Source organism: Micrasema longulum, unplaced genomic scaffold (assembly GCF_059751315.1).
Source record: "Micrasema longulum isolate JH-2025_06_02 unplaced genomic scaffold, ASM5975131v1 h1tg001119l, whole genome shotgun sequence".
NCBI classification, from domain to species: domain Eukaryota; kingdom Metazoa; phylum Arthropoda; class Insecta; order Trichoptera; family Brachycentridae; genus Micrasema; species Micrasema longulum.
In genome coordinates, this window is record NW_028278307.1 from 377,906 (window position 1) to 390,843 (window position 12,938).

General features: G+C 30.2%; 1 protein-coding gene across 2 annotated transcripts in view; it reads right to left on the reverse strand.

The window, feature by feature from the left end:
- LOC148276960 (D-beta-hydroxybutyrate dehydrogenase, mitochondrial) overlaps window positions 1-12,938 on the reverse strand; it is a 144,904-nt gene that overhangs the window by 82,632 nt on the left and 49,334 nt on the right. For both annotated transcript variants that reach the window (XM_088233554.1, XM_088233555.1), the window contains exon 3: window positions 288-491. In XM_088233554.1, the coding sequence (XP_088089680.1) occupies window positions 288-491 (204 nt within the window). The remainder of the gene's footprint in view (window positions 1-287; window positions 492-12,938) is intronic.

Here is a 12,938-nt window from a genome sequence, read left to right on the forward strand (position 1 = left end):
CACGGGATACTTTTTATCACAAAAATATGTCATTTTACCTGATCTGAAAAAATTTGTCAAACGACAGATCTATTTTTTTTTCTACTACCACGCGAGCGAGGCCGCGGTTAAAGCGAGCATGTATATATTATATTGTAATTGTTACATAAACAAATAATACTTGTAGTAAAAATCAAGGGATTAGAACGAGTGAGAAATGTAGAGGGTAAAAATGTAGAGAGGATAAAAGAAGGGAAGGGAGACCTATCATACTTATTACACTTTATTATTATTGATGGCAGGCTAACCTGTGTCTCCGAAGTCACATCGAGCTGCAGAGTCTTCAGTCTACCAGAACAGTCATTTTTGAGCATTTCAGCATCCAGGCTGTCGACTTTACTGGAGAATCCAGCAAACACCGTAAACCCAAGATCATCCAGACGACGGGCAATGGCGTTGCCTATCACATTGTCACAGCCAGTTATCAGCACGCACTTTCCAGCTGCTATAACCTGAAAAAAAAAAAAAATATATATATTATTAAAAGCAATACATGTAATAAAAAATACACGATTAATTTTGTCAATAACTCTTGATAATAATTATTTTTGACATTGTAAACTTGGTAAAAAATCAATTTCATGCAAGTAATCTTCATCGCGTATCATTTAATAATATTTACCTACATAGTCTAAATAACATGATCTTTATCATTCCCCTTTCCGCACCTAATGGTGCATAGAGTACTGCATAGCTGCTGTACACCAATTTCAGTGCAGCTTGATCGTTTTTGTTACATGGAGGTAAGATCATCAGTCTAACGCTTCAGGTGCCAGTTCAGGGACTATGAAAACTTAAATTGTAAAAACACACTTTAAAAAAAAATAAAAATATTTGCGTTCTTATGATTTACCCAAACATTTAATTTTGAGGGCCATTTTTAACGAGTTGTAAATTTATTTATTTATATATACGCCCAATGGGCATTTTTATGGACACATTTATACATAGAAAAATATTATAAAAAAAATAGCAAGACTCAATGGTTTGTGGGAGTGGAAGTGGGAGTGGAAGCGGGAGAGAGGAGCTTATAATTGAATTTGATTCAGTGATCGTTTGAAAGAAGACAACTTGTTATCAAAGAATTCAAGACTGGTATGTTTGTTAGCAGACCTAGAATTCTGGGCATAGGGGAATGAAAACCATAGTTATTTCTATGGATCGTTGGTTCTCGGTATGAAAGAGTAAGTTTTGTCTGAGGTTTCTAGTTGGGATATTTAATTTTATTGAGCTCAGTAGTTCAGGCGCATCAAAGAGTGAAATAACGCACTATTAGAAAATGGGAATTAAGTGGGGGCAGAGTAGGATTCGAACCGCGGACCTTTGGTCGGTGAGTCCGAGACACTAGCCACAGGACCACAACCTGACTCCATTTTATGTCAACTATGTCGAGAATCAAACCCAAGACCTCATGCATGGTAAACAAACGCCCTGACCACTGCACCACAAGTAAAATCTAAATAACAGCAAGTAAATAATATCAAATCAAGATAATTTTTCATGGGATCTTATCCTTACAATTTCATGGCGAGAAAATACACTAACCAGTACATCACGAGGCCAATTCATCTCCACTTGAAGTATAAAATAAAATAATATTTGTCAATGTTTCCGAATTTCACTGCATCTTATTGATTTGTACGATACTTATAATATGTAATATGATAATGTATGTTTTGATCAATTTTCTTACGACAAAATTTACGCGACGGGTCCTCTTAATTGTTGAAATCATATGACTTTATTAATTAATATTTTTTTGCGTAAGGCTTTCAGCAAAATATTACTTAAGTTTGTTTGACCTATTCGGCTGAGAAGGTTACCATCAAATAAGTGTACTTATATTTTTTCGCAAAGCGTTTTTTATAATATCATTTCCTAATTGATTATACCATTACTAATTATGTAACAATTACGTAATTATACAGGGTATTCCGTAGGTCAACCAAAAAACTTTAAAAAGTGATGTAACAACCCGTGACTAGTCAGAATAACAAAAATCAACTTATTGTCACTTTTTTAATTCGACAAAGCCATTACTGTTGATTAATGTTTCGGGTGCCAGTGACAAAATCTAGATTAAATTTACAATTTTAACTAAATAATCAAATTACCAACGTCATCATCACTCCCTTTCTTCACCAAATAGTGCATAAGGTTTTGAATTGGCATACCATGATATGTAACTAAATATTTTTACATAATAATTTACCTCAAGGGCGCTGTGTAGTTAATAATCATACTAAGGAGAGCCAGTAGACTAGCGAGCACGGGTGAATTGGGTATTTTATACGCCGCACTAAAATTTTTTTTTTACGAAATATTAGGGTATTTCAAAAGAAAGCAAATATTTATTTTTTCCAAAAAAAAGGAAAAAAATCTCTCAGCCTCTTGGACACGAAATAAAATTTAAGCAAATTACTAATTAACACCTTTAAGTGAAATATGTTTTTCAGTTTTGACTTAATTTAATTGAAGAGTTATAACACTGACCGGATTTCGTCCAGACCAACATCATCTGACATATGTGTAAAAAATAAATAAATATTTAGTAAGTGTAGGATTACGCTTGTGTTGGGGGTTGGAGCTTCTACCCCAGTTGGAGATTGACAGAAGAAATAAAATTGACGTTCCAAGGTGTATTTATTGCAATGTAATGGCGAATACGATACGGAACTTCAACGGCAATGATGAGTTGAACTGACTCGGTTGAGCTGACTGACGTCTGGACTTGTTCGTCTTTAGAATCGTATGCGACTTTCGTAATTCAATGAGGGACAGCATTCTTGAACCACCCATACGAATGCCGTCGATTGAAAACCAGTCGACTTTATCTCGAGTCCCACATAGCACTTGACACTGACAATCGAATGCGACATCGTAACTTCAGCTGTCAAACTTCCTTCTTGTAAAACGCTCGACATTCATGTTTGAATGACGAGTAGGTATTTTAGTTGTATTTTAACTTAAAATTTACAACACTGATCAATATTATGATGATGGCGTATCAACAAATGTGCAACAAATATAACTGAATTTATTTTCAATCCATTACCACATGAAATTTCACTAGAAACATGATTTTTAAATAATTTTATCGCTCGTCAATATCGAAATACATATTTGAGACATAAATTATACAATATGTTTTTAAAATCCATTAAATAAATATAAAATATTTCTAATAACATGTAAGTGTGTTATATCAAAGGCAAATATTCATTATAAATATTGCAGAGTCTCAGTAGAGCATTTTCTTTTATTTTTTTCATAATATTCCACACAGAAAATATTCAACGGAAAAAGTGTGACAAAAAACAATAAAGGTTTACGTGCGGCAGGAGAGCCATAGATAAATACGGATTTGTTAGTGTTGCCACTTTCTCATTCGTCTTTGTAATTAATTTGTCGGAGGGTTTTCAAGAATAGCATTATGACAAAACAATCCAGATCCCCAATCGACTATTGTTGAGTGGGTGAGAAAATGTCACATCTTTCCAGCATCAGGCTCTAGCTCTAACAATAAATTTCAAAAAAGACACATGAATATATATTTCATTTCACAAACCAATAATGAGAAATAACGGATTACGTATTCAAATACTTTTGGAAGCTCCATTTGATATGAAAATGTGAAATATTTATATCAATTCAGTTAAAAGTTTCGATTTTTCTTCAGAAGTTTTGAAGTAATTCTCGTGGAATTTCATCCGTAAACACTCGTACACTAGATAAGAGAAAATTTGTATTTTTCTTGACAAAAAAGCAAATACCCAAACCATTTCACTGCGGCAGTTGTATTTTAGACATGTTTAAATTTCAATTTATTTCTGACATCAAAGGAAATCTGCGAGAAAGCAAAGATGTTCTCCTAAGTTCAATCCGGCTTTGAATTAAGAGTAAAACAATTCTTAAACACAAATGATGTAACACATTTTCCGTTAAAAAAGGCATTGATAAAAAATATAAAAAAAAGTTGTTGAAATACAATATTACCAATAAAATAGATAAAACAACTATGATTTTAACCACTTTTTGGTTGGACTGGTTTTAAAACTATACAAGTCCTTTAATCAAAGTATACTGAACTAATTAATTCTATCCTATTTTATTTTATCAATCTTTACTAAATATTCTTAAATGGAGCTAATAAATCAAGTGTTTTTGACTTGCAAGGATGGAAAACGTAATGTGAAATGAATACGATATATAAAACTAGACATGAGTGGACTAAAGAAAATATTGTTTATTTGGCTAAATATTGTTTTTCTTTATTTTTTTAATCGCTTCTTTAATTTCTGAGATTTCCAAGATGTTTAATTTTAAAGTTTTATTTTCAACACAAAGTCTTTAGTCAACTGCTGTCTAGTTTTGAAAATCGTATCCATCTCCCATTACGCTTCATATCCTTACAAGATAAAAAAGCTTGATTTTTAGTTCCATATGTAGCATAATATTAAGTAAACATTGATGAAATAAATTAGGACGAAATTCATTAGTTAGGTATGTTTTGATGAAAAGTTCGAATGGCTTTGAAACCGGTAGGTAGAAAAAAAAAATAAGTGGTTAAAAACATAGCTGCTTTTATTTATTTAGTTTTAATAAATGACCACATAGCTTGAAATATAAATTTTACAAAATTACTATTCAGAGGGTCATATTTAAATGTCTTGTCTGAAAATACGTATAATAAGTTATATTACGACTTTTAAAGGAGCAAACAAACAAAGACAGTCTAAGATCAGTGTTTTTTTTATTTGTTAATAGACTATTGACCTTAGCCAATTAAAAGAATACGTTATTTTGTGTCGTATAATAAGCATTATGGTTTTTTATGGTTTTGTGATTTTGAAATTACTCCGTCCGTGACGTCACAAGTTCTAGTCGATGAATTCTGCTGATTGGTGTGTTGGCGTCTTGGATACCGAAAGCCCATCGAAACACTCTATCATTGGTTGATTCAGAAGACCTTGTGTCGTAGTTCAAAGCGGTTATTTAAAAAAAACATTAATATTTTTTTTTTATGCATTTTCGAGAAAATTCGCAATAAAGTTAATAACTTGAATTTTTACCGTGTGTAAGAAAGGATATTTTTATCTAATTTCTCGTAGCACTAAACTTCCTCGTTGTATGGATCTTTTACATATGGTACATATTGTTCAAATCCACATGATACGGTAAAATTGGGGTGGATTTTTAAATTTATTTTAATAGGTATACAAATTAAAAAATGTCCAGAACCTCACTATAAACATTAAATTTACGTTAATTATATTTCGTTTTATTTTCATTTACAAGTGTATTTTGTATCTTATCGTTATTTTTGTTTTCTATTTTTATTTTTTTCTCCAATTGTATTTGGTTTATTTGATGTGTAATATTTAATGTAATTTGTTTGTTTTACATCACGTGTTTTTTTTGTTTGTGTTTAATTTTTGTTTTATTTTAATTTTATCGTCAACTGATTTACTTATTTATTTATTAAATATACGTCCTAGCCAATTACATCAGTTACATATAGAAACATACATATAAAAAAAATAACATAAAACTATGCAGTTAAGACAAACAAGGGCATTGGAATGATACAATATATTTAATTTAAAAAAACATACGAGACTTTGAGCTTAACCATGCCAATCCATTTTCATCCCAGTCAGTTTTGGCGAAGGAATCTACGAAAAAATGTAAGATCTATCCCAAAAAGTTTCAAAGAAATGTTTGCAGACTGGCTGGATTTCCTCCCTAGGGAGTAATTTAGATCTAGATTTGTTGCAACACAGAGGTAAATGTTACACAGTATGTAAAGTAGCTACTTAAACCAGACAACGACAGGTTATAAGCCCTGTAAATGCCTACAATGAAAGCATCCACCCCTTTCCCGAAACTGTTCATAAAGACTTGAGTCTTTCTTCAGTTTCACATATCAATATCAATTTTTTTTTTTAAAACTAATTAAGTGAAAATTTAATATTTCTTTACAATCAAACCGCGAAAATAACAAAACAAATAAACTTTAAAAACTTTCATTGTACCCCTCACTGCAGTATTGTCAGTTTGTGATCAATCAAATACACATGGTCAGCACAGTCAATTTCCCAGTATGACAGTGGAGGAATACAGTGTCAGTTCCAAATTGAGACCGCGGCCGCACGCTCCAGATCTATCGGAAAGGAAAGGAAGAAGAACGTAGTAATACAAACAAATCAATCAAACGACACAAAACCCAAATACATATAGGAAACATTAGAATAATTTGTCCTATACAACATGCACTCAATCAACAGAAGAAAAACAATACGTATCTATAACAAATCACAGTGGAACTTCAAATTATCAAGACACTACCGGCAAAATCCTAACACAGATCCTAACATGATCCCTACCGAACTCAGGCGAAATTACTTTTCGTCATAGTACTGAATTCCTCGCAAAAACCATTTTCCTAATACCAACAGTAGAAACAATCCTATGCAAAGACCTTAATCGTCCTAACAATCTCACAGACCTTAAAGCAGACAAAACGGGTCCTAGAGCATGGTCGGCGCGTGGTTCTCTTGAGTTAGTCTACTATTTAGATTTGTAATTTACCATTTCCCTTCTATGGGACAAGAACAACACAGACGGACAAGAGTTCAGTTCAGACAACCAATGCTAGTACCCAAGTATGCATCCTTTTATCTTAAACCGATTTAGTACTCTGTAAATGCCTAGACTTCAATATTCCCTTCTCAAAAATGTTTTTCCTCTCTGTTGCAAAAAAAAATAGATCTAAATAACTCCCCAGGAAGGAAATTCAGCCAGTCTGCAAACTTTTGGACATACTCAAATTATTGTTGAATATTTAAACTAATTAAAATATTATTGTACCAACTCTTTAGTTACCTTGAAACACCTTATTAAACAGTCCTTCACATCAAAATTACTCAATTAAAATAACTATAACATATTTTTTAAATTTCTATTTTTACTGTTTAGTATAAATACATTGAATTTTATAGTAAAAATACCAGTCTCAAAGATGTCGCGAAAGCGATGAAACCAATAACCGATTTTTTCAAATTTGTGGATTTCAATTCATATTTGATACTTAGGTATAAGTCGTTTTTTATTTCTTTAATAAAAAACATGTGATTCTTTAAAAAACTATTAGTGGCGAATATTTAAAACAATAAAAATATGTCTTTAACCGATGGTTTGATTTCAAATGTTATTTTGCATTTTTGAAATTCGCGTTTTTCATTTATTCTTTTTGTGACATAGTCATCTGGTGTTTTCAACCATTATAATCACTTCAATTTTGAAGAAAATGTATATATATAGTAGGTATTTGTATACCATTTCGCGGGGTCTTATTATTACTGTTTCAAGTAAAATACTTTTTGAGACTTTGTAATTTTATCCGCTTTGGCTTAGATTAAATTTTTTTTTTTTTTTTAAGAATGCGTTTCTATAAAAACATACTTACTTTAAAGAGATAAAACCTTAATTTATAATCATTTAAATATTTTAAAATTATTATTGAATGTACTTAATCGTTTGACAAATTTAAAGTATAATTACTTTTTGACCGACAGATTATGCCTTTTGAAATTTAGTTTAAACTTAGGTACATTAAGACTTATGTAAAAACGAAGTATTTAAGTATAATTTTTTTCATTATTTAAAAATAATAAATTCAAAATGATAATTTCGTAAGGTTTAACTTTGTCTATTTTTTATTTACAAATATTAAAAACCGCACGATCATCGTGCTATTTTTTCTAAAAAAAATGGGTTAATTTACGGCTTGAATATACGTTAAAAAAAAAACAGTTGAAATGTTTTCGTTAATACTCTTTTTTAAGGAACTATTTTTTTTAGTTTTTTTCAAGAATTGTGTTTTGGTTGTAAATATTTGATATCTACAGTATGTTTTTAGAAAAGTTTTAATGCCATTTGATAATAGATATGAGCATTAAATATAACAGCCTAAACAGTTTTTGATTTTCTGTATCGGGTTGTGGTCTCGTGCCTATTGTTGCGGACTCACGAATCAGAGGTCCGAGGTTTGAACCCCACTTTACCCCAACTTGATTTCTATTTTCTATTAGTGAGTTATTTACAACTTGTTGAAAATGGTCACCAAAATTAAAATATTTGGGTAAATTTTGAGAACGCTAATATATTTCTTTTCCATCAAAAAAATAAAATATATTGATGGTAGAATTTAAGCAAGAATATAAGAAAAAATGGTACATAATAATTGTATTTATTTCTAAAAAATCAAATTTTAATTTTTTTCGTAATGATTTTTTAAAAAACCTATTGCGGAGGTGGAGAAAACTTAAGAGAAGGAAATATGGAAGTCTAGGCAGTTCTAAGTATTATGACCTGTCATTGGCTGATAATTGGCAACTTTACACACTGTAAACTATTCACCATTATACCTTTGTTTGAACATCCTTATTTATTTAATTATTTCATTTGTTGATTTTAGTAAAGTAAAAGAGCAGAAACCTTCATTGTTGTGAAGATATTTATCTGATTAAATTATTTCACTTACTAAGCAACGTCTGTAAACAATTTTCCAATTTTTATACTTCTTGGATGAGTCAGTTAATTTATTTGAAACAGTTGACAAAAAAATAACAGATAATCATACATAGATACAGTAAAGAGTACATACGTACATTATATCAATATATGTACATACGAGTACACATTTTTAAATAATTTACTGTATCATTGCCTGTCTAACAAGAGTCGGTACCCAGTACTGATACCGGCAAAAAATAGGATTTTGCCTTTGTACAAATGTTTGTAGATGAAATACTGGATTTCACCCCCAACGGGTGTTATTAAGATGAACAAATTACAAAAGAGATGGAGAACATTTTTTTAATCAATCTGTAATCTTCAAATAATTAAACAAATTTCACTTCAATACTTCGTTTTTATATAATTACAAATTAGTGTACCTAAGTTTAGTCTAAACTTTAAAAGGCGTAATCTGCCCGTCATAAAGAAATTAAATTTCAATTATATAACACTTCTATGTATATTTTTTATCAAACGTACCTTTAAAAATATTGATTTATCCCATGTTTTTTTTTCTTTATTTCTTAAATGGAGCAATTTTGAAGGAGCGGCTTTTTAAAAATGTCAAAATCGTACGATTTTCTTCCTTTATGTAAGACTACGATATTAAGAATACTTTTTTGAAATGGTGTTGACGCAGCATAAATTTAAATTTCTTTAAGGAGTAGTACATATTTCTATTGTTCGTATATCCATGGATAAGTTTTACACTACCCACCCAACTAAAATTACTCTGAATTACTTATTATCATAATCCAGACATCATTTATGTTATGTGCATTTCTCTCTGAAGATTAATTTTTAGCTAGCATGATATTAATTTCTTTAGTTTATTTACAATCTCGTTGACTACTGGAGCAAGCAGTTTTGTGATATAATAATGAATTTTCTTATTTTGCGTGGGCTTTAGAAACTGCCATATACCATCTTTATTCCAAGACATCTCTGTGTTTTTGAACACAAGTTATATTTTTAGTCCTTAATAGCGATGTGCATAACTGAATGATAAAAAATCCTAAATAACTCTTTGATTCGCTATAATTGAATCCGAATGAGATAGTATCATAGCATTTTATTTAGAGAAATAACTGTTTATTTTACATAAATATAATACTTTAAATGCATTAAAAAAAATATCTGTGAACATTTTCCATACGCATAATACACAAAAGTTTAACCATAAATAAAATCGTCAGTATTTTCAAGATAAAATAAACATTCGATAGGAAATTAGTAAATAAAATTAACACGCAAATTCAGCTTCGGATTCAGCAAAATTAGCGATAGTAAAAAAAAATTCTAATTATCATGCATTCATTCATGAATATGAAAAACGTCCGCATGGCCGGAGAGATGGAATAATAATAATTCTTTAAAAATAGGTTTTTTTATAGAACTCGTTCTTGATATAATCAAATATAATGTAGCTAAATTTTTTGTCCTAGTCGGTACAAGATATTTTATCGCACCTATTAAAATTTGACTATCAACAATGTTAATAACTGATTTTCATAAAGTCAATTAATCAGTAATGAGTTTAATGTACGATGCTTAAAAAACTCAAGTCATGAATATCTTCACTCTTTTGTAACCCGAATACTTTTTAGTTTATTTTCTCGATTACGAACCACAAAGCCAACTGATACCAATAATATGTCTTATTTACCATAATCGATTAAAAAACACAACAGTGACAATTGCATTTATAAATATACGCCAGGAATATTCAACTTCAGTTATACTTTTCTAAGCGAGTGGAGAATCTCAGTTAAATTCCCTCATATGACAATTTGACTTGCTTTTACTATTCGGGAAATAAGCAAATATTTTTCATTAAGTTGTGATACAAAAAGCTTGTTTAAATATCATATGTATAACAGAAATATGACATTCATAAAAATAATTTGTGTTTTCAATTTATGCGTAAAAATATTTCATGGATTTTTTCCTTAGTTTGTAATGGGGCATTACTTTAATCCTTCTATCTTTAAAAATAAAGTAAATTTCAATATTACGCGCGAAAAAACTAAGACGTTTGTGCTATTTTAAATTTTTTTGTTATTAAAATAACAATTATTAGAAATAATTTTTGCATTTATATTTCAAAACTTAATATACCCATTTCAGAATATTGATCGGAATTTATTAATAATGATAAATATATCGAACCTGTCTTGGGAGTTTTCATGGAGTAAAATTACAACTAATAACTAATTTGTCCAAATTTTGATTTTAAAGCCACTTGTAATCGGATTATTCCTTGATACAAATGTGTATACGAATATAAAACCTAGCTTCAAAAATTGAAATTCACACACTTATCATAGGCTATTTGTTTATTGATATTGACGGATTCACATGCATATAATTATTGTTGTAATTATCTGTGACTGAATTTTTGGTTACGACTGTTGTCATTTACTTTTTATGACAATTGTCTGTGTTACTTATATTTATCGATTATGTTTGTTGCCTTACCCATTTAACCAAAATTCCTGTTACGTATATGTTTAGCATGATTAAAAAGACTTCTTTGTATTTGGCATTTTCATTCGCTGAGTGAAGGAGTCTGATAATCGATTGTAACCTTTTAAAATCAACTTGATATCTTAGAGGAGTCATTGTCGTTAAAAGCCTACCCAATCAACTGGGACCAAAGGGCCCTTACTCCTAACACTGAGCTAGCTGAGGACATTGAGATACGGAGGTAAGGATGAGTTTGGATTGATCCTTACCTGAAAATCAATTGAGCGGTCTCGTACAGTATCCTCACTTGGATGACCCGATGACCAAGGACGAAGATGTTAACAATGGTAACTTATCCAGAACGCTTTTTTACAAATAACATGGAAAATGACGAATACTAAGAAAAACAACGGTTTTTAAAATGACAAGTTTTTTTAAATTTACAATATTTGAATAACAAATCGTTCAAACTCTTCACAGCACTATTCATAACTAGTGTCTAGTGATGTGAACTGTATCACAGGAATAAAACAAAATATAAATACCTGAATCCTTTCAATATACGGGTATAAAAATATTAATGAAACTTCCAGGTTTAGTTTCATTATTTTATTTATTGGCCAAGAAAAGCTTTCACCTTGGAAGCTACATGTTACAAGCTTCCTGTTACATGACCAGGATCTTTACGCAAATATTAATTTTAGAGTTTTCTCTAGACATAAGGGTTGCTTTTATTTAGTCCTTTATTTTTCAAGGTTGTTATTTTGAATTGATTTTGAGTTGTTAAATTATGTACATTACTTAGATAAAAACACAACTTTAAAAAAATGCCAAGGTGTTAACAATTGAAACCAGTATACATTATGAAATTTAAAAAATTACACACGATACAAAAAAAATATAACAATCTCAAATAAATATTTTTTTAAAAATTAAAGCAGACTCAATATTTAGCCTTGTTAAATATAAAAACTATGAAATCAGTTTGTAGAATTTCATGACTATCTTGCATGCTATAATGCAGTTTAAAACACTTTTATATAAATACCAAATAAAAAAATAACTTGGAAAAACAATTTTTTAAAAATGGCAGCTTTCAAAAATAACTGGGAATGCGGCTAGGAGTAGCAGGTGCCACATTCAACACCATGAAGGCTGTCTGGAGATTGAATATTTACTCAGTGAATACCGAATGCCGCTTATATAACGCCTGCATAACACATATTGTTAACACCCACCATAAATATTACAGTACAAATAAATATTTGGAAGATGCAATTGAATAAATAATATGTATTACATGTAATTAACGGAACTGTTTTATTTTCTAAACTGTTTTATTTATTTGTTTTTTATTTTTTATTATTTTCATTATTATCATTTTTTATCTTTTAAAATAAATTCTCATTTTGATTGTATGTTTTTATTAGTTTTTGGTCAGGCTGTATGAAATTGCTAGTGGCAATAAGTCCGCCATTTAACCATGTGTATCTTTGTTTTATTTTGTATTTATCACATTGAATCTTAATAAAAAAATTTAAAAAAAAAATTTATTCTCATCTACGGATGCGAATTGTTGCACCTCACTAGAGCCCAAACTAGCAAAATACCGAGTTTTGAGAACGGGTGTCTCAGAAGAATCTTAGGTGTGCGGTGGTTTGACTCTGTGAGGAATAAAGTAATAAGAGAATAGTAGCAGCCAACACCGTTGACAACTGCCATTAATTGGAGGCGATACGGTTGGCTGGGCCATAAACTACGGATGCCTCTCGAGAGCCTTAACCACGTTTGCCTACTTTACAAGGCATTAGATTCTAGACGTCCTCATTTCATTTCATTTCATTTTTTTGCAC